This window comes from Arvicola amphibius, chromosome 12 (genome assembly GCF_903992535.2).
Source record: "Arvicola amphibius chromosome 12, mArvAmp1.2, whole genome shotgun sequence".
In the NCBI taxonomy this organism is placed as follows: domain Eukaryota; kingdom Metazoa; phylum Chordata; class Mammalia; order Rodentia; family Cricetidae; genus Arvicola; species Arvicola amphibius.
Genome location: NC_052058.2, coordinates 33,364,300 through 33,389,361, shown reverse-complemented (window position 1 = coordinate 33,389,361; position 25,062 = coordinate 33,364,300). Strand labels below are relative to the sequence as shown.

Sequence of the window (25,062 nt, the reverse complement as noted above, 5' to 3'; positions counted from 1 at the left end):
AAAGGAAAATTATTCATGTATAAATTAAAATAAAATTATTCAATTTAAGGAAAAATATATGGAACTGGAAAATGTTATATTACACAAGGTAACCCAGGTTTAGAAAGACAAATGCCACATTCTCTCATATATGGATCTCAACTTTTAATTTCTTTTTGGGGGAGCAGGATCTTGCTATGTAGCTCTGGCTGGTCCAGAACTTTTCTATATGGACCGTCTGCCTCTGCCTCCCATTTGCTGGGATTAAAGGCATGTACTACCACACCCAGTTTTGATTTATATATAATGCATTGTAGTGAGGGACCATAGATGCCAAGGAACAGAACAGGGACCTGACAGGAAAAAAGAAGCTTTAAGGGGGAACAATAGGGAAAGTAATAGAACACATGTGATATGATACTAAAAGGAGGACTACTTAGGATGGAGGGATTTGTTTAGATGTAGCAGGGTGAGGAGATGCTGAAGAGGGTAGGGGGAAGAGCAATAAAACCTAGTAAGTATATAAGTGCCATAAGGAAAACTGCTACTTTATATGTAAAGAGAGATGATAAACGGGCAGATGATAGACAGACAGATATATGACAGGTAACAGATATAAATGATAGATAGATAGATAGATAGATAGATAGATAGATAGATAGATAGATAGATAGATAGATATAGAGAAATGATAGATAGATAGATAGATAGATAGATAGATAGATAGATAGATAGATAGATAGATAGATAGATAGATGGATAGATAGATAGATAGAAAATAAAAGCAAAGGGGGTGGGGGGAACAAACAAAAAGCCTAGTGCCAGGAATGGGTTACCTCTTTTGGATGTATTGGTCAGTGAGGTCACATAGTCCTCAAACATTACCTTCTATTACAGTCTACTGCCAATGTTCTTGGTGACCTTTTAGAACGTGACAGTTAAGACCTTATTGCTTTAGATACCGCACAGTTTGGGCATGGGACAGAGGACATGGAGAAATCATGTTGGTCCTCACCTGGAAGCCTCACTCCTACTAGATAGCATTCATAGTGTTGAAAGGTGTGGTGTAGGCTACCAGAAGAGGTCACTTTGGAATACTTAGCTCCAAACGGGACAGATACATTACATCCCTGCTTTGCAAGGCTTGTGGAAGAGGGTATAGAAAGATCACAAAAGCAAGAAGCTATAGATGACTACAAGGAAACTATGTTTTCCAGACATAGCAGGGCGACTGCATGAATAAACTCACAGTGGTTGTAACACCACATACAAAGTCTGTGCAAACTCAAAACAGATAAAGTTCCATCATGGAGCAGGGAGGTAGGCATGAAGTTCTACCCCTAGCTGAGTATCCAGTTGTAACAGCTGGGGGAGGAAAGTAAGTTTTAATAGTGTGGCCCCCGGTAGGTCTAAAACCACACATCCAAGATAGCAGAAAATTGACTTAATTAGTTTGAAAAATGAAGAGGACACGATGTTAAGTGTGTAGGGAAGAAAGGCAGATCTGAGAGAAGCTAGCAAAGAAAGGTGAATATGATCGGAATATGTACATGAAATTCTCAAAGAAAAATTGCAAAAACATTACAAAAAGTGTCCCATTTCAAAATGGAGAAACAGGAGCATAGCAAGGAAAAATGGGGCCAAAGTAAAACTTAAACCTAGCAGGCAAACATCAAACCCATGTCCAGAAATGGGGTTCCTCATGTACTGTCAGATCTAATGACCTGGGGTAGCCTTGCCCTTCCAGTTCTTGGTCTCTCTCCTTTCCTCCCTCCCTCCCTCCCTCCCTCCCTCCCTCCCTCCCTCCCTCCCTCCCTCCCTCCCTCCCTCTCTCTCTCTCTCTCTCTCTATCTCTCTCAGCTTATTCCTGTGGCATTCTTCGAACTTTGCTTTGGTGGACATCCTGATGTTTGCAATCACCTGAGGACTCCAATACAACTTGGGCTTCACCCTGACAGCTTCTTCAGGCAACTGTTTGTCAGAGTCTCCAGTAGAGAATTGAATTCTTTAACACATTTGCTTACTGTACCAGGCATTTTCTTTTGAGCCACCAACCAGATCCCAAATCATGACATGGAGAGTTAATTTTAGTTATAAATGCGCAGTCTAACTTAGGCTAGTTTCTGGCAAGCTCTTTCAACTTAACCTATTTCTCTTTATCTAGCTTTTGCCTCAGGGAATTTTACCTTTCTATCTATATACCTTACTCTGTGTGTGCTGGCTAGCAGCTGCCTGGCTGGCCCCAGGCATCTCCCTCCCTTTCTCCACAGTTCTCTCCTCTCTTCTTCTTCCTCTCATTCTACTTGAGCCTAGATTTTTCCTTCTATTTATCCTCTCTGTCCACTAGCTCCACTTATCCCTCTCCTTCCTAGCTGTTCAGCTTCTTATTAGAATAATATTGGCCATTTAGCTTTTTATTAGACCAATCAGGTGCCTTAGGCAGGCAAGGTGAAACAGCAACACAACTTTACATAATTAAACAAATGTAACAGATATTTACATCATTAACAAAAGCAACAGAAACAAATGTAACATACTTTCACAGAGCTAATTAAAGTTTAAATTCTGAAGCATAAACAAATCTTTGCCTAGTTAAAATAACATCCCACAACATCTTAGCTTCTTTAGCTTTCTGAAATGTTGACACAAACACCCATAACTCTATAAGTCTTGCTTGTAAAACCAGCACCATGTGATGACACTGCCAAGTTCTGCTGCCAACTCAAGGTGTAGTCTGTTCCCTTCCTATCACAGTCATAGATAGTCCTCTGTACACCGTGGTGACTGAACCTGGGAAAACACTTTATAACTAAGATACATTTTCAGCATTTCAGTTAGTCTTGTTTCTTTCAAATTAACTTTCATTTTCACAATATGAGCCCCTAATGAGTAGAGTTGTATCCTCAGGGCATGCATTTTCTAAAAGTAAGTATGAGTTTTCTTTTTAATGACATCAATATCAATCTTTTTCTAAAGATATTATTTACTTATTATGTTTAGTGTTCTGCTTGCTCGCCAGGAGAGGGCACCAGTTCTCATCATAGATGGCTGTGAGCCACCATCTGGTTGTTGGGAACTGAACTCAGAACCTCTGGAAGAGTAGCAGGTGCTCTTAACATCTGAGCCATCTCTCCAGCCCCCCAACAGCAATCTTTTTCAAAAGACTATAGCTGCTCTTTCTATAATCCCTTATCTGAATTCGACTTTAAACTCACTCATGGTCTTTTTTTTATCAAATTGCACATTTTTCATAATCTTTTTGTTCTCTCTCACTGGAGAACTGCCTAAGAGCAGTGAGAAGCAAACTACACCATAGCCTGAATGTAGTCTTAAAATTTCTTCAACCAAATGACTTAGTCCATTACTTTCGAATTTAAACACAGAAAAAACAAAGTTTAACACAGCTTTTTGTTGTTTGCTTGCGGGGTACCACAGAGAAATTTTCCAGACTCAGCCATAGCAGCAGGAAAAAAGCTGTGCCATTTTAAAACAAGGCTTCCTGGGCCCTGCTGCTGGTGCAAACTCTGGCTATGGAGCATTTGTGGGCCCAACTGGTTGTGTGCCCACTCAGGGTTGGGAGAAAAATATCTGAGATCATGCCCGTGGCTCAGCTCTTCCTGCCTGGATAGGTAGTATGGCCAGGTCTACAAGAAAGTGGTGGTTTTAAAATACCAGTTTCTAGCTGTGCTGCCATTGCAATCTCTGTCTGGCTCCTACGGGAGACAGAACTTTTGAATGGGGTTTTTGAGTAAAGTGCTATGGCTTGCTTGATGGCAATGTGGACTTGCTGTGGAACTGTGTGCCACTCAGGGGCACCAAATGGCTCTGAGGCACTACGCAGCTCCGCCATGCTGAACTGTGCTGATCTCAGGCAGGAACTATCATAATTATCATAATAACAGCATAGTTAAGGTTTAGACTGGGCAGGAAACAGGTGATACTGTATTACCCCTACATGGCACAAGCTAAGGTTTTAAAGACATGCTTAGCATTTTAAGAAGTGCTCCTGAATGGTAAAGAATTACAGGTTCACAATAGGACAGATTCAAATATAAAAGCCCTCTAAATGGGTCACACTGTTGAATAAATGTACGTAGGCTAGGAAAAGATAAAGAGCACAGAGACTCATAAAATAAAGTTAATGCTTTAAAAAATATGGATAAAGACTTTAAAAAGACAGAGTAAAGTAATAGAGTAAAAAGTATAAGCCACGTAAAACTGGAAAATTCACAGAGAGTCTGAATTCTATGTATTATTGTATTTTCTTTGAATTTTTTGACCGTGAAGGAGCTAAATGCAGAAAGACATTTCATTGCTAAGCTAATCCAGCTTGTATATTATAAAGGTATCTTGACTTCAGAAGTTGGGTCTAAGAATATGATGTTTTGGAAAAGAGATTCTTCTTTTGTTTTCACAGAGAATGAGACCCTGTGGATTGCTTCTATCCCAATATGATATGATAGACCATGCCCTCCTGAAAGGTTGCTGTAAACACCCTCAAAAAAATTACTTCACTCAACTACCAACTGAGATGAACCTGGCACACAGGATACACCATAAGAGACCTAATTAACAGCACCCCCATTCAGCACAAAGCAGTTTGGAGAGAAATAACTATGTCCATATTCTCAATATTGTTTATAAATGTTCTTTTACATTTAAGGGGGATATGATATAGATATGAATAATTTCCATTGATATGGATTTTGCTTTAGTGATTTAAATTTAAGGTCAATTTTGTTACATGTATATGTATTCTGATATTGATTAAGGCATTGTGATTGTGTAGTTCATTTACAAACGTAATGTATAATTAGGAAATATAGGTTGTTAATGAATAATCATCGATAATATTAAGCTTGTAGTCATGTTAGTTAGACTTTCTAGATATACAGAGGTATATTTCAGTTAGATAGGCATTCTTCATATCTTTCAAAGACTACAGAATATGGCATTTAAAATGGTTTAATAATTTAGGAGTTTTCAAGATAATGAGACACATATGCTACCGGCAGCACCAGCTACTTCAAGAGGAAGATAGGCATTGAAGAGGCTCCTTATGGAGTTTGCTAGTCATTTGGGCAAGAAACTGCTCTTGCTTGGACTGCTGCATAAACTGGACAGGAAGAACCCGCAGAAAGAGGACTGCTGAACTTGCCTTAAGGTGAGATGATCTTTCGGGGTTCCTGATTCATGAAAGAGTCTGTGAGACATTCTGCAGGATACAGAAGAAAGTGACTGAACTATCTTTAAAATTTCCTGCTTCATCGAAATGTCTGCTGGATACTATGGGCCTGTATGCGGAAGATGGATGCCCCAATAGAACTTTGGGTGACTGTCCAGGCAGCGAGATGTCTCTGTCAATTCTAGAGTTTTGGAAGTTGCTTACAATGCACTTCCTGTTTACTTAGGTAATATTATATCCTTCTGGAGTCTTTGATGGATTGAAGAATGGTTAGTTATAGTTATAGTTTTCCTTTGTTATGATAAAAGATAAAATAGATATAAAATTGTAACTGTAATTCTTGCTTGATAACTGTTTTGTTATATGTAATTTTACTATGTTAAAGTGAAAGCCTTTCTTCTTTGTTTAAATAGAAAAAGGGGAAATGGTGTAGGAGGTCCTTCTGTATTTGTATTGTTTTCATTGGCTGAATAAAGAAACTGCCTTGGCCTTTTGATGGGGCAGCCCTTAGGTGGGCAGAATAGACAGAACAGAATGCTGGGAAGAAGGGAAGTGTGGCAGTGCCATGCTTCTCCTGCCCAAGACAGACACTGGTTAGACTTATGCCGGTAAACCACAGTCAAGTGGTGATACACATTAATGGAGATGGGTTAATCAAGATGTGAGAGTTAGCCAATAAGAGGCTAGAGCTAATGGGCCATGCAGTAATTTAATTAATATAATTTCTGTGTGGTTATTTTGGGGGTTAAGCTAGCCAGGCGGCGGGACACAGCCCATTCCTCCTTCTACAAACAAATGCCTAGAAACACAATGCCTACCAAGGAAAAAGTCACAAAGATGAAGAATATCTGAAAAGATGCATAGCTAATAATATAACTGAATTAGTATGCAAATATTTCAAAGTAAAGTCTTAGACATGGTAACTTTACAAATAAATTTTAACATACAGTTAAAAGAAATAAAACATTTCCTCAAAATATTCCAAAATCTCCAGAAGGGTCGAATATTCAGCAACTATTTTTATAAAATTAGTTATCCTGACAATCCAGAATCAGATGAAGATGCCATATGTTGACACATTTCACTATGAACACTTATCCTGACAATCTAATGACAGATAAAGATGCCATCAGGAAACCCTGATACACATCACTGTGAACACTTATCCTGACAGTCCAGTCAGATAAAGATGCCATCATCAAATACTGACACATACCACTGTGGACATTTATGTGAAGATCCTCAACAAATGTAATAGAGTAGTTACTCAACAGCATATTTAAAAGGTCATAATTAAGTTGGATTTATTACTGGAATTTAACTATTGTTTGCATTAGAAATGCTTCAAGTAATATAACACAAAAAAGGATTAAGGAGAAAAAAATGCATGATCAAACTACAAGTTATGCAGAACAAGCATTAAAAAATTAAACATCTTTCAACATCAATTCAATATCTCTAAAATATAATTTTATTAAAGTTCTATATGAAACACCCATAGGAAAAAACACAAGAAATAATGAAAAACCACAAGCTTTTCCTCTGAAATGATAAAAAATAGCAAAGGTGATACCTTTGCCACTTCTGTTCACCATAGTGATGTTGGAGTGTCTTCTGTTTGAGTTGATTTCATTGGTTAATAAAGAAACTGCCTGGCCCACTTGATTGGCCAGCCCTTAGGTGGGCGGAGTAGACAGAACAGAATGCTGGGAAGGGAAGTTAATAAATCGCCATGCCTCTGCTCTCTGGGACAGACGCGATGAAGCTCCGGCCCAAAATGGACATATGCTAGATTCTTCCCGGTAAGGCACCACTTTGTGGTGCTACACAGATTATTAGATATGGGTTAATCAAGATGTGAGTAAGAGGCTGAAACTAATGGGCCAGGCAATGTTTAAATGAATACAGTTTGTGTATTGTTGTTTTGGGTTATAAGCTAGCCGGGCGGGAGCCAGGCGGGACGAAAAGCATGCCTGCCTACCCACTACAGAATGGCACCCACATGGATAACTGAATCCACAGAAAGCCTGAGAAAGCTTGGGAAAGAATAGAGGAAAGCATGGCTTCTTGGTGGCAGCAATTTCTTGGGTCTGCTCTGCTTGCTAGAGGGAGGCAAGCACTTTCATCTAAGAGAGGCTTCCTGACTCAGCTTTAGCTGCAAAACCCTGGAGCTCTTTTAAGAGGTCCTGCCATGAAATACTTACAGTGTTGATGAAAAGCCAACCGCATGCTTTTCGGTTTTCAGCTGTTGCAGGAAAAAAGTTGCGCTGTTTTAAAATGCCAGCTTCCTGGGCCATCCTGCCAGGGCAAACTCTGACTCTTTCAAGCAGGCGGTCCTGACTATGGAGCTTTTGATTGTTGTTTAACACTGTTGCAGCTTGCTTGCTGGCAGGGACCTTGAAACACTGTAGAGCTGTGGCTCTGGCCACAAGGCTGGAATTGCAGAAAGCTAAGAAATGGGCTGGATCTAGCTGTCAAAGCCACAGCTTTAGTCCTACCAATATTGTTTGCTAAATTAAAGACTCATGTGGTCACAAAAAGAGAGATATACAGTAAAAGAAAGATTCAAAGTTGAAGAAAATGTCTAAATGGTTTACTATGTGTTAAAAATATATGTAGGCTAAAAGTTAAAGTTCTTAAAGTTAAAAAAAAAGAGAGTAGTTGGGTGTGGTGGTACACACCTTTAATCCCAACACTTGGGAGGCAGAGACAAACAGATCTCGGTGACTTCAAGGTGTGGTAGCACACCTTTAATCCCAGCACTTGGGAAGCAGAGGCAATTGGATCTCTGTGAGTTCAAGGACAGCCTGGTCTACAGAGTTATTCCAGGACAAAGATATACAGAGAACCTGTCTCAAAAAATAAAAGTAAAAATAAACGAAATAGAGGTTAAAATAAAGTCGAATAAGATAGAAAATACACAGAGAATCTTGATACTGTATGCTATTATGCTCTCTTTGAATTGTTTGAATGCTGAGGAAGGAACAACAGCTGCTAAAAGATATTTGTTTACAAATGCTGCTGAACTAATCCAAGACAGATATTTTGAAAATACCTTGACTTCAGAATTTGGATCTAAGGATATGATACTTTGGAAAAGAGATTCTTCTTTTATTTTTACAGAAAATGAGACCCGTTGGATTGCTTCTATCCCAATATGGTATGATAGACCATGCCCTCCTGAAAGGTTGCTGTGAACACCTTCAGAAAATTACTTCACCCAACTTATGACTGAGAGGAACCTAGCACATAGGTTACATTATGAAAGATCTGATTAAAAGCACCCCCAGTCAGCATGAAGCAGTTTGGAGAGAAATAACTGCACCCATGTTCCCAAATATTGTTTATAAATGTTCTTTTACATTTAAAGGGGGAAATGATATAGATATGAATAATTTACATTGGTATAAATTTTACTTTATTGATTTAAATTTAAGGTCAATTTTGTTATATGTATATGTATTTATGATCTTGATTAAGGTATTGTGATTGTGTAGTTCATTTTAAAATTGTAATGTATAATTAGGAAATATAGGTTGTTAATGAATAATCATAGATAATAGTCAAGCTTGTAGTTATGTTAGTTAGATTTTCTAGATATATAGAGATATATTTCAGTTAGATAGGCATTCCTAATATCTTTCAAAGACTACAGAATATGGCATTTCAAATGCTTTAATAACTTAGGGCTTTTCATGACAATGAGACACATCTGCTCCTGGCAGCACCAGCTACTTCAAGAGGAAGATAGGCATCGAAGAGGCTCCTTATGGAGTTTGATAGCCATTTGGGCAAGAAACTGCTCTTGCTTGGACTATTGAATAAACTGGACACAGAGAACCCTCAGAGAGAGGACTGCTGAACTTGCCTAAAGGTGAGTTGATCTTTCGGGGTTCCTAATTAATGAAAGAGTCTGTGAGACATTCTGCAGGACACAGCAGATAGTGACTGAACTGTCTTTGAAATTTCCTGCTTCATGGAAAAGTGCTGGATACTGTGGGCCTGAAGGCTGAAGATAGATGCCCCAATGGTACAGAGGAACTTTGGGTGACTGTCCAGGCAGCGAGATGTCTCTGTGATTTCTAGAGTTTGAAAGTTGCTTACTTCTCATTTACTTAGGTAATATTATATCTTTCTGGAGTCTTTGATGGAGTTGAAGAATAGATAGATAGTTATAGTTGTTTTCCTTTGTTATGATAAAAGATAAAACGTATATAAATATTATAACTGTAATTCTTGCTTGATAACTGTTTTGTTATATGTAATTTTGCTATGTTAAAGTTAAAGTCTTCTTTTTTTTGTTTAAACAGAAAAAGGGGAAACGACTTTGCACACGTGGGTTCGAATCCCATCCTCATCGCCAGCCATTCTGTAGTGATGAGGTAAGCAGGCCTGCTTTTCATCCCACCCAGCTCCGGCATAACTAGCTTAGCCCCCAAAATAACTACACACAAATTGTATTCATTTAAACACTGCTTGGCCCATTAGCTTCAGCTTCTTACTGGCTAACTCTCACATTTTGATTAACCCATTTTTAGTAATGTGTGTAGCACCACGAGGGGTGGCCTACCGGGAAGATTCTAGTCTATGTCCATCTTGGGTCGGAGCTTCATTGCATCTGGCTCAGAGAGCAGAGGCATGGCATCTGTCTGAGCCATCTACCTCACTTCCTTCTTCCTGTTCTGTCTACTCCACCCACCTAAGGGCTGGCCTATTAAATGGGCCAAGGCAGTTTCTTTATTAACGAATGAAATCAACACAAACAGAAGATTCTCCCACAATGCCTATAAAAGTACAAAAAGCTTACAGAACATCAAATAAACTGGACCAAAAACAAAAATCCTCTCAACACATAATAATCAAAACACTAAACATACTGAACAAACAATTTTAAGAGCTGTAAAGGAAAAAGGCCAAGTAACATATAAAGGCAGACCTATTAGAATTACACCTAATCTCTCCACTCTAAAAGCCAGAAGATCTTGGAGAGACATTTTACAGACACTAATGGTCAATGGATGCCAGCCCAAACTACTATACCCAGAAAAACTTTCAAACAACATAGATGGAGAAAACAAGTTATTTCATGAAAAAAAAAAACAGATTTAATCAATACTCATTCACAAATCCAGCACGACAGAAAGTACTAGAAGAAAAACTCCAACCCAAGGAACTCAGTTACATCAATGAAAACACAGGCAATAAATAATCTCACAACAGCAAAATCCAAAGAAGGGGAAAACACACACTACCACCACCACCAAAACCAAAAAAATAACAGGAATTAACAATAACTGGTCAATAACATCTCCTAATATCAATGAACTCAATTCACCAATAAAAGGACACAGGCAAACAGAATAAATATAAAGACAGAATCCATCTTTCTGCTGCATACAAAAAACATACCTCAACTTCAAAGACAGACATTACTTCAGAGTAAAGAGTTGGGGAAACAAATGGACCTAAGAAGCAAGCCATTGTAGCTATCCTAATATCTAACAAAATAGACTTCAAACTAAAATTAATCAAAAGAGATGGAGAAAGACATTTCATATTCATCACTGGAAAAATCCATCAAGATGAAGTCTCAATTCTGAGCATCTATGCCCCAAATACAAGGGCATCCACATTTGTAGAATAAACATTACTAAAGCTTAAATCACACATCAAACCTTGCAAATTAATAGAGGGAGACTTCAACACCCCACTGTCATCAATGGACAGGTTTGTCAGACAGAAACTTAACAGAAAATCAAGGAAACTAACAGATGTTATGACTCAAATGGACTTAATAGACATCTATAGAACATTTCACCCAAACACAAAACAATATACCTTCTTCTCAGAACCTTCTCTAAAACTGATCACATACTCAGTCATAAAGAGAATCTCAAAAGACAAAAAAAATTGGAATAACTGCTTGTATCTTATCAGACCACCATGAGTTAGAGTTCAACAACAAAAACTACAGAAAGCACACAAACTCATAGAAACTGAACAGCTCTCCACTGAATCACCACTGGGTCAATGAAGAAATAAAGAAATTAAAGACTTCCTAGAATTCATTGAAAGTGAATTCACAACAAACTTATGGGACACAATGAAAGCAGTGCTAAGAGGAAAGTGACTACATAAAGATTTGGAGAAATATCACACAAGTGACTTAACAGCACACATGAAAGCTCTAGAACAAAAAGAAGGAAACTCAACCAGGGGGAGTGAATAGCAGAAAGTAATCAAACTCTGGGCAGAAATCAATAAAAAGGAAACAGAATAATACAAAGAATCAATGAAACTACGAGTTGGTTCTTTGAGAAAATAAGATAAACAAACTCTTATGCAAACTAACCAAAAGGCAGAGAGTGCATATCCAAATTAGCAAAATCAGAAATTAAAAGGGAGACTTAACAACAGATTCTGAGGAAATCCAGAGAATCTTTAGGTCATACTTCAAAAACCTGTACACTACAAAATTTGAAAATCTAAAAGAAATAGACAACCTTCTTGATAAGTAACACATACCAAAATTAAACCAAGGCCAGACAAACAATTTAAATAGACCTATAACTCCTAAGGAAACAAAAAGTCACTAAAAAAAAATCTCCCAACCACTTTGAAAATCAGTGTGGCAGTTTCTCAGAAAATTGGGAGTCAACCTACCTCAGGATCCAGCAATATCACTCTTGGGAATATACCCAAAAGATGCCCAATCATACTAAAAAAGCATTTGTTCAACTATGTTCATAGCAGCATTATTTGTAATAGCCAGAACCTGGAAACAACCTAGATGCCCCTCAATGGAAGAATGGATAAAGAAAGTATGGCACATCTACACATTAGAGTACTACTCAGGGGTAAAAAACAATGACATCTTGAATTTTGCATGCAAATGGATGGAAATAGAAAACGCTATCCTGAGTGAGATAACCCAGAGCCAAAAAGATGAATATGGTATGTGCTCAGTCATTAGTGGATTCTAGCCATAAACAAAGGACATTGAGCCTATAGTTCATAATCCTAGAAAAGCTAAGTAATAAGGTGAACCCAAAGAAAAACATATATAGATCCTCCTGGAAATTGGAAGCAGACAAGATCACCAGGCAAAAGTTGGCAGCATGGGGGTGGAAGTGGGGTAGAGAGAAGGGGGTAGAGGGGGAGAGAGAAGGGATAGGGAAGGGTTGGAGAGAGCTTTGGGGAGTGGGATGGTTGAGATGGAGGAAGGACAGATATGGGAGCAGGGAAGAAGATATCTTAATTAAGGGAGCCATTTTGGGGTTGGCAAGAGGCTTGGCTCTAGAGGGGCTCCCAGGAGTCCACGGGGATGTCCCCACCTAGGACCCTGGACAGTGGAGGAAAGGGTGCCTGAACTGGCCTTGTCCTCTAGTCAGACTGATTGATGACTGTCTTGAATATCACTATAGAACTTTCTTCTGGCAACGGATGGAGATAGAGACAGATACCCACATCAAAGCACTGGACTGAGCTCCCAAAGTCCAGCTGAATAGTGGAAGAAGGGAGAAGATGAGCAAGGAAGTCAGGACCATGAGGGGTTGGTCCACCCACTGAGACAGTGTGCCTGAGCTAATGGAAGCTCACCAAATCCAGCTGGACTGGGACTGAATGAACATGGAATCAAACTGGACCCTCTGAATGTGGCTGACAGTTGGGGCAGACTGAGAAGCCAATGATAATGGCACTGGGATTTGTCTCTACTGCATGTACTGGCTTTTTTGGGATCCTATTCTATTTGGATGCATACCTTCCTAAGCCTGGATGGAGGACAGGGCCTTGGACTTCCCACAGGGCAGGGTACCCTGTCCTCTCTTAGGACTAGAGGGGGAGAGGGAAAGGTGAGTAGGGGAGCGGGAGGGAAGTGGGAGGAGGGGAGGAAGTGGAAATTTTGATTGGTAATATTTATAAAGTAATAAAAAATAATCTGCTGGAAAAAATTTAAAAATAAATATAAATAAAAATCTCCCAACCAAAAAAAGCCCAGGGCCAGATGGTTTTAGCACAGAATTCTATCAGCATTTCAAAGAAGAGCTAATACCAATACTCCTCAAATTGTCACACAATAGAAACAGAAGCAATATTGCCAAATTCTTTTTATTAGGTCAGTTACCCTGATACCCAAACCACACAAAGAAGCAACAAAGAAAGAGAATTACAAACCAATCTCCCTCATGAACATTGATGCAAAAATACTCAATGAAATACTGGCAAACAGAATCCAAGAACACATCAAAAAAAATCAACCACCATGATCAAGTAGGCTTCATCTCAGAGATGCAGGGATGGTTCAGCACACAAAAATCTGTCAGTGTAATTCACCATATAAATATACTGAAGGAACAAAACCATATAATCATCTCATTAGGTGCTGAAAAAAGCCTTTGACAAAATCCAACACCCCTTCATGATAAAGGTTCTGGGGAGAACAGGGAGGGATACAAGGAACATACCTAAACATAACAAAGGCAATATACAACAAGCTAACAGCAAACATCAAACTAAACACAAAGAAACTTGTTCTAAGAGCCTGCTTGTTGTTCCCAGCTGCTCAATCCCGAAATAATCACATAGAAACCATATTATTTGCAATACTGTTTGGTCAATAGCTTAAGCGTATTTCTGGCTAACTCTTATCTTAAATTAACCCATCTCTATTAATCTGTGTATTGCCACAAGACTGTGGCTTACAGGTAAAGTTCTGGCATCTGTCTCTGGTGGGGGCTACATGGCTTCTCTTTGACTCTGCCTTCTTTCTCCCAACATTCGCCACCTTGCACTACTCTATCTATCCTATCAGTCAAGCCAGTTTCTTTAGCAATTAACCAATAAAAGCAACACATAGATAGAAGGACCTCCCACACCAGAAACTCAAAGCAATTCCATAAAATCAGAGACTAGACAAGGCTGCCCACTCTCTCCATATCTATTTAGTATAGTACTTGAAGTTCTAGCTAGAGCTGTAAGACAACAAAAGGAGATCAAGGGGATACAAATTGTAAAAGAAAAAGTCAGCCGGGCGGTGGTGGCGCACGCCTTTAATCCCAGCACTCGGGAGGCAGAGGCAGGCGGATCTCTGTGAGTTCGAGGCCAGCCTGGTCTACAAGAGCTAGTTCCAGGACAGGCTCTAAAAAAGCCTGTTTTTCGAGAAACCCTGTCTCGAAAAAACCAAAAAAAAAAAAAAAAGAAAAACAAAAAAAAAAGAAAAAAGAAAAAGTCAACCCTTCACCATTTGCAGGTCATATGATAGTATGCATATGTGACCCCAAAAAATCTACCAGGGAACTCCTACAGCTGATTAACACCTTTAGCTGAAGAGAGGGAGGAGGGATTATATGAGCAAAGGGGAGTCAAGATCATAATGGGGAAACCCACAGAGACAGCTGACCTAAGCTTGTGGGAGCTCACAGAATCTGGACCAACAGCTAGAGAGTTGGCATAGGACTGACGACCTAGGCTTTCTGCATGTGGGTAACAGTTGTGTAGTTTGGCCTAGAAGTGGGTTCAGGATCTGTCCCTGACGCATGAGCTGGCTCTTCAAAACCTATTTCCTGTGGTAGGATGCCCTGGCCAGTCTTGATGCAAGGGGGAGGAGCTTGGTCCTGCCTCAACTTGGTATGCCATGCTTTGTTACTTCCATGGGAGGCCTTACCCTTTCTGAATGGAGAGGAGAGGAGGAGTAGGTGGGGAGTATGCGGCGGGGAGGGAACAGGAGGGGAGAAGGGAGGGGGCAATTGTGGCTGGTAAGTAATACAAACAAATACAAAAAATAAAATCTTTAAAAATTTGTCTTCACATTAAAAAATTTACCGTAGCTCTTCCTTTCATGTCTTATTGAGCATATCTTTGTGCATACCCTTTAAGAACTTACTTGCACCAATGGTGCAATAGCATACCAGGAAGCCGTGGGGAGACAGTCTTCGATGGCCCTGCAGGCTCTGTGTCCACACTGTTCTGCGAGAGGTCGCTGGCATTCCACACAGTCTCATCACTCTCACTAGAAGGAAACACACACAAGATAGAGACCAGATAACATGTACACTTTGAAAGGACTCGATCACAATCCCATTGTTCAATAGACATCCACCTTCATTCCAGCGCAGCCATGTATTCCCAGCACTCCCGCTCTCACCACCTCTAAGTGACTCCCTTCTAGGATAAGTCTAAACTTCTAGAGCCTGACCAGAAACCTTATCTCCCTTGCACTGGGCTTGCAAACCCTTTAGCCAACCCACCTAGTATCCTCTCTTCTCCCTTAGTTAGGCAACAAGTATAGAACAGCTGGGACTCTGAAGACCAATTTAGAAGCCACTAATAGGTTCTTAGACAATTTCTACCATCCATTCACTACAGATCACTGAGTCATTTCCCTCAGGCAGTCATTATCCAATTCTCTTCCTTCCTGTAAAGCAATAACCACCCCTACAAAATATAAATCAGAACTTACTCTTTGAAAACAAATGCTGAGATTGTCAACCTTCCTTATCATTCCTTACGTGTTCCTGTTCAGAATTAACTATGACTTGTCTGCTTTTCAACAACTCATAATCTATATATTCTTTCATATCCTGAAATATGTAATTTTCCTCCATCTGGCTAATAAATACTATTGGTGGAAATTCTCTGAGTGATAATTTTATAAGTGGCATGGGGACCAATGGGTGGGAAAGAAGCGGGACCAGACAAGACAGACAAAATTTCCAACTACAAACCATTACAAGTTTCATTTAACCCACTGCACTGACCTGAAGAAAGGGAACTTCCTGGAGAGTCCTCAGCTCACTTACCTGTGTGCCCGGCTCTTGAACTTCCATATGCAGCCTCACTTAGCCAACCCTCCTTGCTGATGTCTGGACCTAATAGTCAATGTCTAGAGAAGTCTTCCTACAGTGATGATTACAGGGCCACTCCAGAGTAAAGACTCTTTGTTGCACACATAAAGAATACTGCAGCTGCTTATTTTTTCACCATGATTTCTATGGTTTTTTACATGTACTTTTTGCTTTAACTATCTTTTTCTTTGGTTCTGTAGGAACTTTTGATGTTTTATTATTTTCTCTTCATTTTGGAGCCACTGTAAACACGTTAGTTATTGCTGTTTATTTCCTACCCCTCTAAGCTATCCGCACATTTCCTGAAGTAACTTTCAAGCTGGGGGAGGAAGTAGAAAATATAGGGTGGATGGATGGGCACACAGTCAGAAGAATGAAACTAGAAATCTAACTCTGTTTCATTTTAATTTTATAAGCCAAATAAAATATATGCGTAACTCCACAGACACTGAGTTCCTTAACTCCAGCACAAACTGTATTTTTAGTTTTAATTCTTCTCTCTCCAGCTTTCTGCCATCCCAACCCACACACACCATTTCATCTTGAGGCATCCTGCTCACCATTAGTAAGATACTTTTACACGCCCTCACTTTTCTCAAACGTTTCTCAGCTTGAAATTTCCTTCCCTCTTCTCACCTGCTAGGTTTTCTATTTACTTAAATTCTAAATCCAGTAACAGTTATCTCTTTTTCAAAAAATGCTTGTGAGGTGCTGGAGAGATGACTCATCAGTTAAAAGTGCACACTGCTCCTGTAGAGGACCGAAGCTTGCTTACTTCCTAGCATCCACAAGCACCTCTAACTCCACCTTCAGAGGACATGACACCTATGGTGTCCATGGGCACCCACACACACATGCGTAGATATACACAAATACAGATAATTAAGAACTAAATAAATCTTTTTTCTAAAGTTTGTGAAAAACTCCTCCCTGTAAATAGCTGTAAGCTTTCTATAGCATAGTCTTTGGATTTTGACCATACAATACTCAGTATGCAACCACTTGTCTTTCTACGTCTATTTGCCTACTTAAGTTATGATCCAAATGGCAAGGGTGGTATTTTGTATTGGAGTATAGAACTCATCAGACAATAGGGTCTCAAAATACTTAGAATTACCATTATTTTTCTGTTTCTTTAATGTACTTCAGAGTATTATACAATATGTTTTATACAGAAACACATATAAAATATTTACATTATTATATAATACTATTTTGGTGAATACAGCGTTATTGATAAATTTCTCTGAAAACACAGTCCAAACAGGTTTTGATTTAATATGTAATACCTAAAATTGGACATTTTATAAACATAAAAATTCTCATTCTTATTGCCAGGTATGGTGGCACACTCCTTTAAAACCAGCACTCTAGATGCAGAGCAGGCAGATCTCTAATGAGTTCGAGGACAGCCTGGTCTACAAGAGCTAGTTCCAGGACAGCCAGAGCTGTTACACAGAGAAACCCTATCTCAAAAAAAAAAAAAAAAACCAAAAACAACAACAACAACAAAAAAAAAAACAGCAGCCCTCGGAGATCCCGCGGATCTGTGTCTTGCTTCAACAGTGTTTGGCCGGAACAGACCCGGGGCCTCCCTTTGTTAGCTTCCACCACCGCTCCTCATCTGCAGTCACAGCTCCAGGACCAGTCAGCACCGTCTCTTTGAGGGTAGCTCCAGACTGCGTTTCAGTCATGACCTCCCAGGTTTGTCAGAATTATTCCACCGAAGTGGAGGCTGCCATGAACCGCCTGGTCAACCTGGACCTGCGGGCCTCCTACACCTACCTCTCGCTAGGCTACTATTTTGATCGGGATGACTTGGCTCTGGAGGCTGTAGGCCACTTATCAGGCAAATTGGCAGAGGAGAAGCGTGAGGGCGCCAAGCGTCTCCTCAAGTTGCAGAACGATCGCGGAGGCCGTGCACTCTTTCAGGATGTGCAGAAGCCATCTCAAGATGAGTGGGGTAAATCCCAGGAGGCCATGGAAGCTGCCCTGGCCTTGGAGAAGAACTTGAACCAGGCCCTCTTGGATCTTCATTCCCTGGGCTCTGCTAGCACAGATCCTCATCTCTGTGACTTCCTTGAAAACCACTTCCTGGATGAGGAAGTGAAGGTCATCAAGAAGATGGGCAACCACCTGACCCACCTCTGCAGGTTGGCTGCTGGGCCCCAGGCGTCTCTGGGCGAGTACCTCTTTGAGCGGCTCACTCTCAAGCATGACTAGGAGGCCTCTCCTTCCGAGGGGCTCCCACCTCTGCTCCTCACCAGCCGGCCTCAGGACCTTCACCCGAACCTCTCAAGAAGCTACTAGGCAGCTTTGTGAGACCTTGGAGCTCCTCTCAAGTCTTGGACCAAGTGAAAAATAAAGGCTTTTGAAACAGCAAAAAAAAAACAAAACAAAAAAAAAAAAAAAACCTCATTTTTAAAAAAAAATAGAAATTTACTTTCTTCTGGTTCTTCAATTTATTTTTAGACACATTATTAAGAATTAACCATTCTAGTTATACCATTGGTTAAAAATTTTCTTTCTGGAAACAGATCAACTGTTTAACAATCTGAGTATGTCTGAGCTCTATGCTACTTCGAGGACAACGTCCCCTCCAGGAGTGCTGCACACTTACGACAATCATAACACAGATGCTAAATCTCCTGAGAACTACTCTTTAGTGTTAGTATCACATTTATGATATGATTCAAAAAACTTCTTTCTAAGAAAGGCAAATTGGATTTAAAAAGAATTGCATCATGAAAAATAATCAGCTATTAAGGGTCCTTGATCAGCATCCCCAGTTAGAGGGCCAGCTATGAGCACAAAGAGAATAAATAGAAAACTCACTCAGTGAACACATTGTCCTTACCTTTCTGAAGGCTCTTGGAAAAGAAACTCATAATCCTTATTTGAGAATGTCATATGAGAGGAGTTCACCTTCTCAGAATTAACTTTTTTCTCAAAAACCTAGAGGAATAAGAAAGGAAGAAAATATTGGCACAATTTTAGAATAATATAATTAAAAGAAATATGGTTGCTATTGTCTTTAAAGTAGTAAGATCTTTAATGATTGAATTAAAATCGTAATCACACAGTATTATTTAACTCTAAAAACATCACTTCAAGTGTACATTGACTTAGTAAATACTTCCAATTTTCCAAAACAGAGTACAGATTTTTAATACCATAAAATAATTAGTATTCACCAATCATATATAATATATTTATTTGTGTATGAATATTTTATTTAAAATAATTAATTATAATTAATATTTATTACATTAAATACAAATAATACATATAGACTACTCAGGCTACCTAAAGTTAATAAAAATTAGCTTCATTTGAAAAAATTTATTACTATAGGCTTTTATGTAAGTACTTATGACATTTTATATACTGTGACTATAAAATTCTTTTTTATAAAATTCTTAATACTACATTTATCTTTACTTTAGTATTTTCGGTAATTCTACATGTGTCCTCACCATGAAATCTTGTACTGCCTAAGGGAAAAATTGTTATTCTTCTTTCATATATTTGTAGCATTCTGTATTGTACCTGGCTCACTAATTGACAAAACTGAATTTAGAGAAATAAAAATCACATAAAGATACTTTTCAAATCACACTTTAAAATAGATAAAATAACATTTTTAAAGACCCAAACTATTCTAGAGGCTGGTGGGACAGCTCAGGGTTTAGGAACATCTGTTGTTCTTTCAAAGACCCGAGGTTCAGTTCCCAGTACCCATGCGGCAGTTTATAACCATCAGTAACTCCAGCCCCATCCTATGTGATTCAACACCTCTTCTAATGTCTATGGATACAAAGCATGTGTTTCAGTCAGTCACATACATGTATGCAGGCAAAACACTCATGCATAAAACAAAATAAATAAATCTTTTAAAACTATTTTAAAGCAAACTATTCTAAATGGCTGAAATTCAATCTGAAGGCTCTATCATGTCTTTGATTGAACGAAATGAGATTAGTTAACAATGCCAAGGCAAAAAGAAACACAATACCTTATTAAGACACTATGTCTTTGGGCAATTGCTCAATGAAATCAAGTAATAGCCAAATAAAGAAAGAGCTGGGTAATTTTTTTCTGAGGGTCCTAAAGATTTTTTTTTACACTGTACACAAGGATATCCTTGCTGGACAAAGTGAAAATATTAAAAAAAAAAAAGCAATATTAGGAGGCCAGGTCTCTGAGCCTCAAGAACCACATAGCCACAGGCCAACTACTCCACCTTCATAGGTGGCAGTTTCTTCAGAACTGAAATGAGAAACAGACAAAAATTTACCCATCTTCCAGTATAAAATTTATTACACAATTCAAGAGGCACCATTATATTAAAAAAGAAAGCAAGTAGTTATAGTATCAAATTGTCTTATAAAATATAAGTTAGGTGAAGTCTGGTAAAAATTAGTTAATTTCCCCTTACATATTCCAGAAGCCATCCAGGAATGTTATGAGATACTACTTAGAAGTAGGAAACATATCAAAACCCTTCCTAGATAATGCCATAAAATTTAACAGAAACAAAAGCTAAGTCATGAAATATATTCCATTTTAGAAGGACCCAAGCTGAACATGATGGTACAAGCCTGTAAGTACAAGTACACAGGAGATGGTGGCAGGGAGAATCGAGAGTTCAAAGCCAGCCTCTACTGCATAAGGAGACCCTCTTTCAAAATAAAAATGTACACAGGAATCAAATAAAGTTGTATAAAGATAACTTCTAAAATAGATTTTTTTAAAAAAGAGTTTGAACAGAAGTTTCCTGTACGGATGGGGATTTGAGTGCCAGGGCTGGGCTACAAGTTGTTCAAGGAAGTTCCTAAGAGCACTAAAATAATACAGGCAATTGCCACTGTATGGTTGTCACTACAACTAGATGGTAAAAGACACTAGTGTCTCTTGCTAAAGACATTCAGTCCTCTGGTTGTAAGACATACAGAAATCAAGCTATAACTTAGATGGCTAGCCTTCATAGTGCTAGAGAAGTGTAATGGGAAGGTGCTGGGGAGGGATGGTCCTCAGTACCCTGCTGATCCACAGACACTGTGTGCCATTCTTCTGACTGGTCAGTCAAGATGTGTCCACCGGTACAATGGTGGCAGAGCTCTTCTAGGAGTAGCTAACCACTTTCTGATCAGAACTAAGGACTGCTCCATAGGAGAAACTTCTATTTTCATAAACCTGGTCAAAAGCCTGTGCCTGAGGAAGTCATAGACCCTAGTAGGGAATCTACAGCTATGGTTTTGTTAAGAGTATACAATGTGCTCATCAATTATCTTCTCATATTGTGTTTATTCCCATAGGTTAATTAGTTAATTATGTGTTAATTAGTGTTGTTGTGATTGGTCGTAGAAGCTTCATTTTTGCAATGGGCAGTAAAAATAGCAGTGTCTCATAACTGGCCAAAGTGCTAAGAGTAAGTGACTGTTGAATGTTTAGCCATAAATAGGACATTTATATCACAATCTTTTCCAAGACTTGAGGAGTGGACCACTGTAGTAGACAGGGCAGAAAGGACAGAACATAGAGCCAGAGGACAGAGCTATGGGTATAGAACACTGTCTCCTGGGCATGGCACAGACATGGCACTCTTGAGCTCACAGGAGCTATGATAACCTGCATAAGACCGGACACTTGGCATCCTGCCACGGGAGAAGAAAGTTATAACAAGGCTCACTCTTCCTCATGGATTTTAAGGGGTTTTGAATTTATTTATTTTTACTGAATGTGCATTGGTGTTTTGCCATGGGTGCTGAGTTACAGACAGCTGTAAGCTGCCATGTGGGTTCTGGGAATTGAACCCAAATCCTCTGGAAAAAGAAGTCGGTGCTCTTAACCTCTGAGTCATCTCTCCAGCCCTTCCATGAGGATATCTATTGGTAGTTAAATGGTTGCTGGTATGGAGGTTTGAATGAGAAATGTCACCCATAGGCTCATCTGCACACTTGGTCCCCAGTTGGTGGTGCTATTTGAGCATCTATGGAACCATGAGGACATGGAGACTTGCTAGAGGAAATATGTCACTCTTGGCACACTTTGAAAATTTATGGCTTCACCCCACTTCTGGTTGGCTCTCTCTGTTTCCTATGATGCAGTTGAGAATGATCTCTCGGCTTCCTTCTCCTGCTGCCTTTACCACCATTATGGACATATATCCCCTTGGAACTCTGCCCAAAATAAACTCCCTAAGTTACCTTTAGTCGTGATATTTTATCCCAGCAACAAAAAGATTACTGATACAGAAGTTGGTACCAGAGTGGGAGGTTTCTGTGAAGAACCTGACCATGGACACTTTGGAAGGATGTGGAGGACTTTGAAACTATGGACTGGAAAGCAGAACACTGTAAACAGAGACAAACAGGCTGTTCTTATTGGAGCCTAAGAGACAGCAGCACTGAGAGTAATGCAGAGGGTGAAGGCCCAGCTCAAGAGGCTTCACAGAGGAACAACTACTCTATAAGCACCTGGGATAGAGGGTATTTCTATGATATTTGGGTAAAGAGTCTAGCTGTCCTCTGCCATGTCCCTGAGAACTTACCTAAAACTAAATTTTAAAGTAAAGGACTGATCTATTGAGCCAGGGAAATTTTAAGTCTGTAGAACACTGAGTCTACAGAATGATTAGTGATTACTCTCATATAGGTCTACAATGAAAAGGAGCAAGTTAGGCAGAGAAAAACACAAAATGTACAGTTTAGAGAGGGAAAAGGACCACTAGAAAGCTTAATGTTTCCCTGAGGCTTGTCATACAAAAGAGAATGCTGCTGCTAAGGAGATTAGAGTCATTAAAAAGAGCAATCTAATCTACACTGAAACAATGAGAAGAGTGCCTCGGAAAGATCCCACCTAGCTAAGCTTCCCACTTGTGAAAAAAAGCATAGAGATAGAACATAATCAAAATACATTATGTACATGCATGAAAATGTCACAATGGAACCATTACTCTGTTTAATTAATATATGCTAATAAAAAAGAGTCTCTTTGGGACATTCTGTGAAGTTGTTCACTTTAAAATCATCTTCACTAAAGAAAAAAATCATTCTCCATACTAACAAACATTGCACTAAGCTAGAGATGCCAAGTCAGATGTTACCATGACCATGACGTGCTCACCTCATGTACAATGGAAGGGCAGACAATACTACAGACTATAACCAAGCTACTGGATTCTTTAAGCAGCACTCTTGCCCAGCCGTAGGTGGCAGCAGAAGTCTGAAGGAAGTACAAGAGCACAGAACAGGACTTGCTCATTGTACAGATCGTTCTCTTCATTTCTACTGGAACTTCTAGGAGATGAAAGAGAGGGCAGCACCACCATCAAAGTCCTCAAGCTCCAGTTGATTGGATAATAAAAAAGAAAATGCAGCTGAGCATGGTGACACATATGTAATCCCAGCTGAGGGAGAAGGAGTACATAGACGGAGCCTTAGCTCTCTAGCAAGATTCTGTCTCAAAGAAAAATAACAAGTGCAAAGCACCTATTATCTTAACATATACTTCCCTTCTTGTACTGTAACCCTGGCAGCAGCTCCCCAAGAAATGCAGTATGCTAAGAATACTGGTCTTGCTAGACTCTTTGCAACCTTGTCTTTCGATAATTTGAAGACATTATACCATATTATTCCTACTGAAAAAATTCATCATCAGTGTATAAAATTGTCCTTTATAATTCATGAGATTTTTATTTTGTACCCGGTAGTAACACAAAATAGCATGAATGTCAAAACAAGTAAAATTTCTAGAGTAACAATGAAAGTAGTTTCCTTTAGATTGGCAAAAACAAAACCCTCCAATCTTCTCAATCCCTATTTTGGTCACTTATAATATCAGAAGTATTCTTTTAAAATAAGACATAATTGTGGTATGAAAAAGCAAATAAACACCTATTCCAGTAAGACTGACATGAAAGATCTAAGTACTACTACCATCAATTAGCAGAGAATCCTGCCTTTTACTTTTACCTTTTTTGTAGGTGTCTTTTTCTGACTTGATGAAGGCAAAGTCTTTCGGAAATTCTTGTCATCTAAATCATCCTCATCTTTATCATCTCTTCCTGAACAAAGAGGCAAGAACTTAATCAAATGAGAAGAACTAAAAAAAGTTGAAATCCTACTGATAGCTATGTGAGAGAACTTCACTGACTTTTCAAATCATTTTATCTTTATCTTTTATTATTTCTTCCCCCTGCTTTGAAAAACCAACACTGAAGAGTATTTTCCTTCTTAATATTATATTTAAGAAACTGGTTTCTAAGGAATTCCTTTTTTCTTAATTGCCATACTATTCAATAAAATTTCTTCAAGTAAAATTTAAATATATATTTAAATATATTATATATATAACATATAGAACCTATTCATTGAGAGCTATAAAGTAGAATTACTCTGTATTTCAGAGCCTATGAAACAGGAGGATATCTGTGAAATACAGCCAATATGGTCCACATAGTAGTTCCAAGACAATCGGGGCTACATAATAGAGATACCATGTCTCAAAAGTTGAGCTAAAACAAATGGAAGAAAATAATCATAGACATTTGAGAAAAAAAGCCAAAGAAAACTCAAGGTTGTGATTTTACAACAAATTAGTAACATTTACTTTTGCCATGACCCCACAAATGCGGGTGGGTTTCACTGGGTAAGTGGCACCCTGCTGGTAAGTGCTTATAACCTGCTCTGGTAAATGATATAGCAGTTGGAAACAATGTCCAGACCCACTATGCCTGGTTTTCAAATCCTGCATGTTTATTCTACAGCTGTAATTTAATCACAAATGAAAGCTATGGTTATCAATATGTGGTTCGTAGCACATCTGTAGTAAAAGCTAAGAAAATACATGTGCTAAGTATGCCTATAGTAAAAGGGAAAGTTGAGAATAATATATGTGCTAAGAGGGAGAAAGAGGCCCCCCGGTCTGTCCAAGTATAGAGGACTAGAAGGATTTCTAGAGTTGGAGCTGCAGGGTCAAGAAATGACTGGCCTAAACAAAGCCAACTCTAAGGCAGTAACTACAAAAGATCCTGAAAAGCACAAGCACCCA

The 25,062-nt window shown here is 39.0% G+C and overlaps 2 protein-coding genes across 16 annotated transcripts in view; one reads left to right on the top strand and one right to left on the bottom strand.

The window, feature by feature from the left end:
* Nucleotides 1-25,062, bottom strand: part of Ptpn20 (protein tyrosine phosphatase non-receptor type 20) — a 97,970-nt gene that overhangs the window by 51,326 nt on the left and 21,582 nt on the right. For 4 of the 15 annotated variants that reach the window (XM_038349131.1, XM_038349130.1, XM_038349132.1 and 1 more), the window contains exons 2-5: nucleotides 23,985-24,076; nucleotides 23,137-23,309; nucleotides 18,866-18,963; nucleotides 15,073-15,173 (exon numbers count right to left, since the gene is read on the bottom strand). In XM_038349131.1, coding sequence (XP_038205059.1) covers nucleotides 15,073-15,173; nucleotides 18,866-18,963; nucleotides 23,137-23,295 — 358 coding nt within the window. In that variant the 5' untranslated portion in view covers nucleotides 23,296-23,309; nucleotides 23,985-24,076. Of the gene's footprint in view, nucleotides 1-15,047; nucleotides 15,174-18,865; nucleotides 18,964-23,136; nucleotides 23,310-23,984; nucleotides 24,077-25,062 lie in introns of those variants that run through there. The other 11 variants (XM_038349134.1, XM_038349133.1, XM_038349144.1 and 8 more) reach the window with 5 other exon arrangements.
* On the top strand, nucleotides 17,701-18,231 carry LOC119827436 (ferritin light chain 1-like). Its single transcript, XM_038349146.1, has one exon. It carries the CDS (start codon nucleotides 17,701-17,703, stop codon nucleotides 18,229-18,231), a length of 531 nt encoding a protein of 176 aa, XP_038205074.1.

What these genes read in the sequence shown, in the direction of transcription:
- LOC119827436 (XM_038349146.1), top strand. Translation starts at nt 17,701, where the DNA reads ATGACCTCCCAGGTTTGTCAGAATTATTCCACCGAAGTGGAGGCTGCC.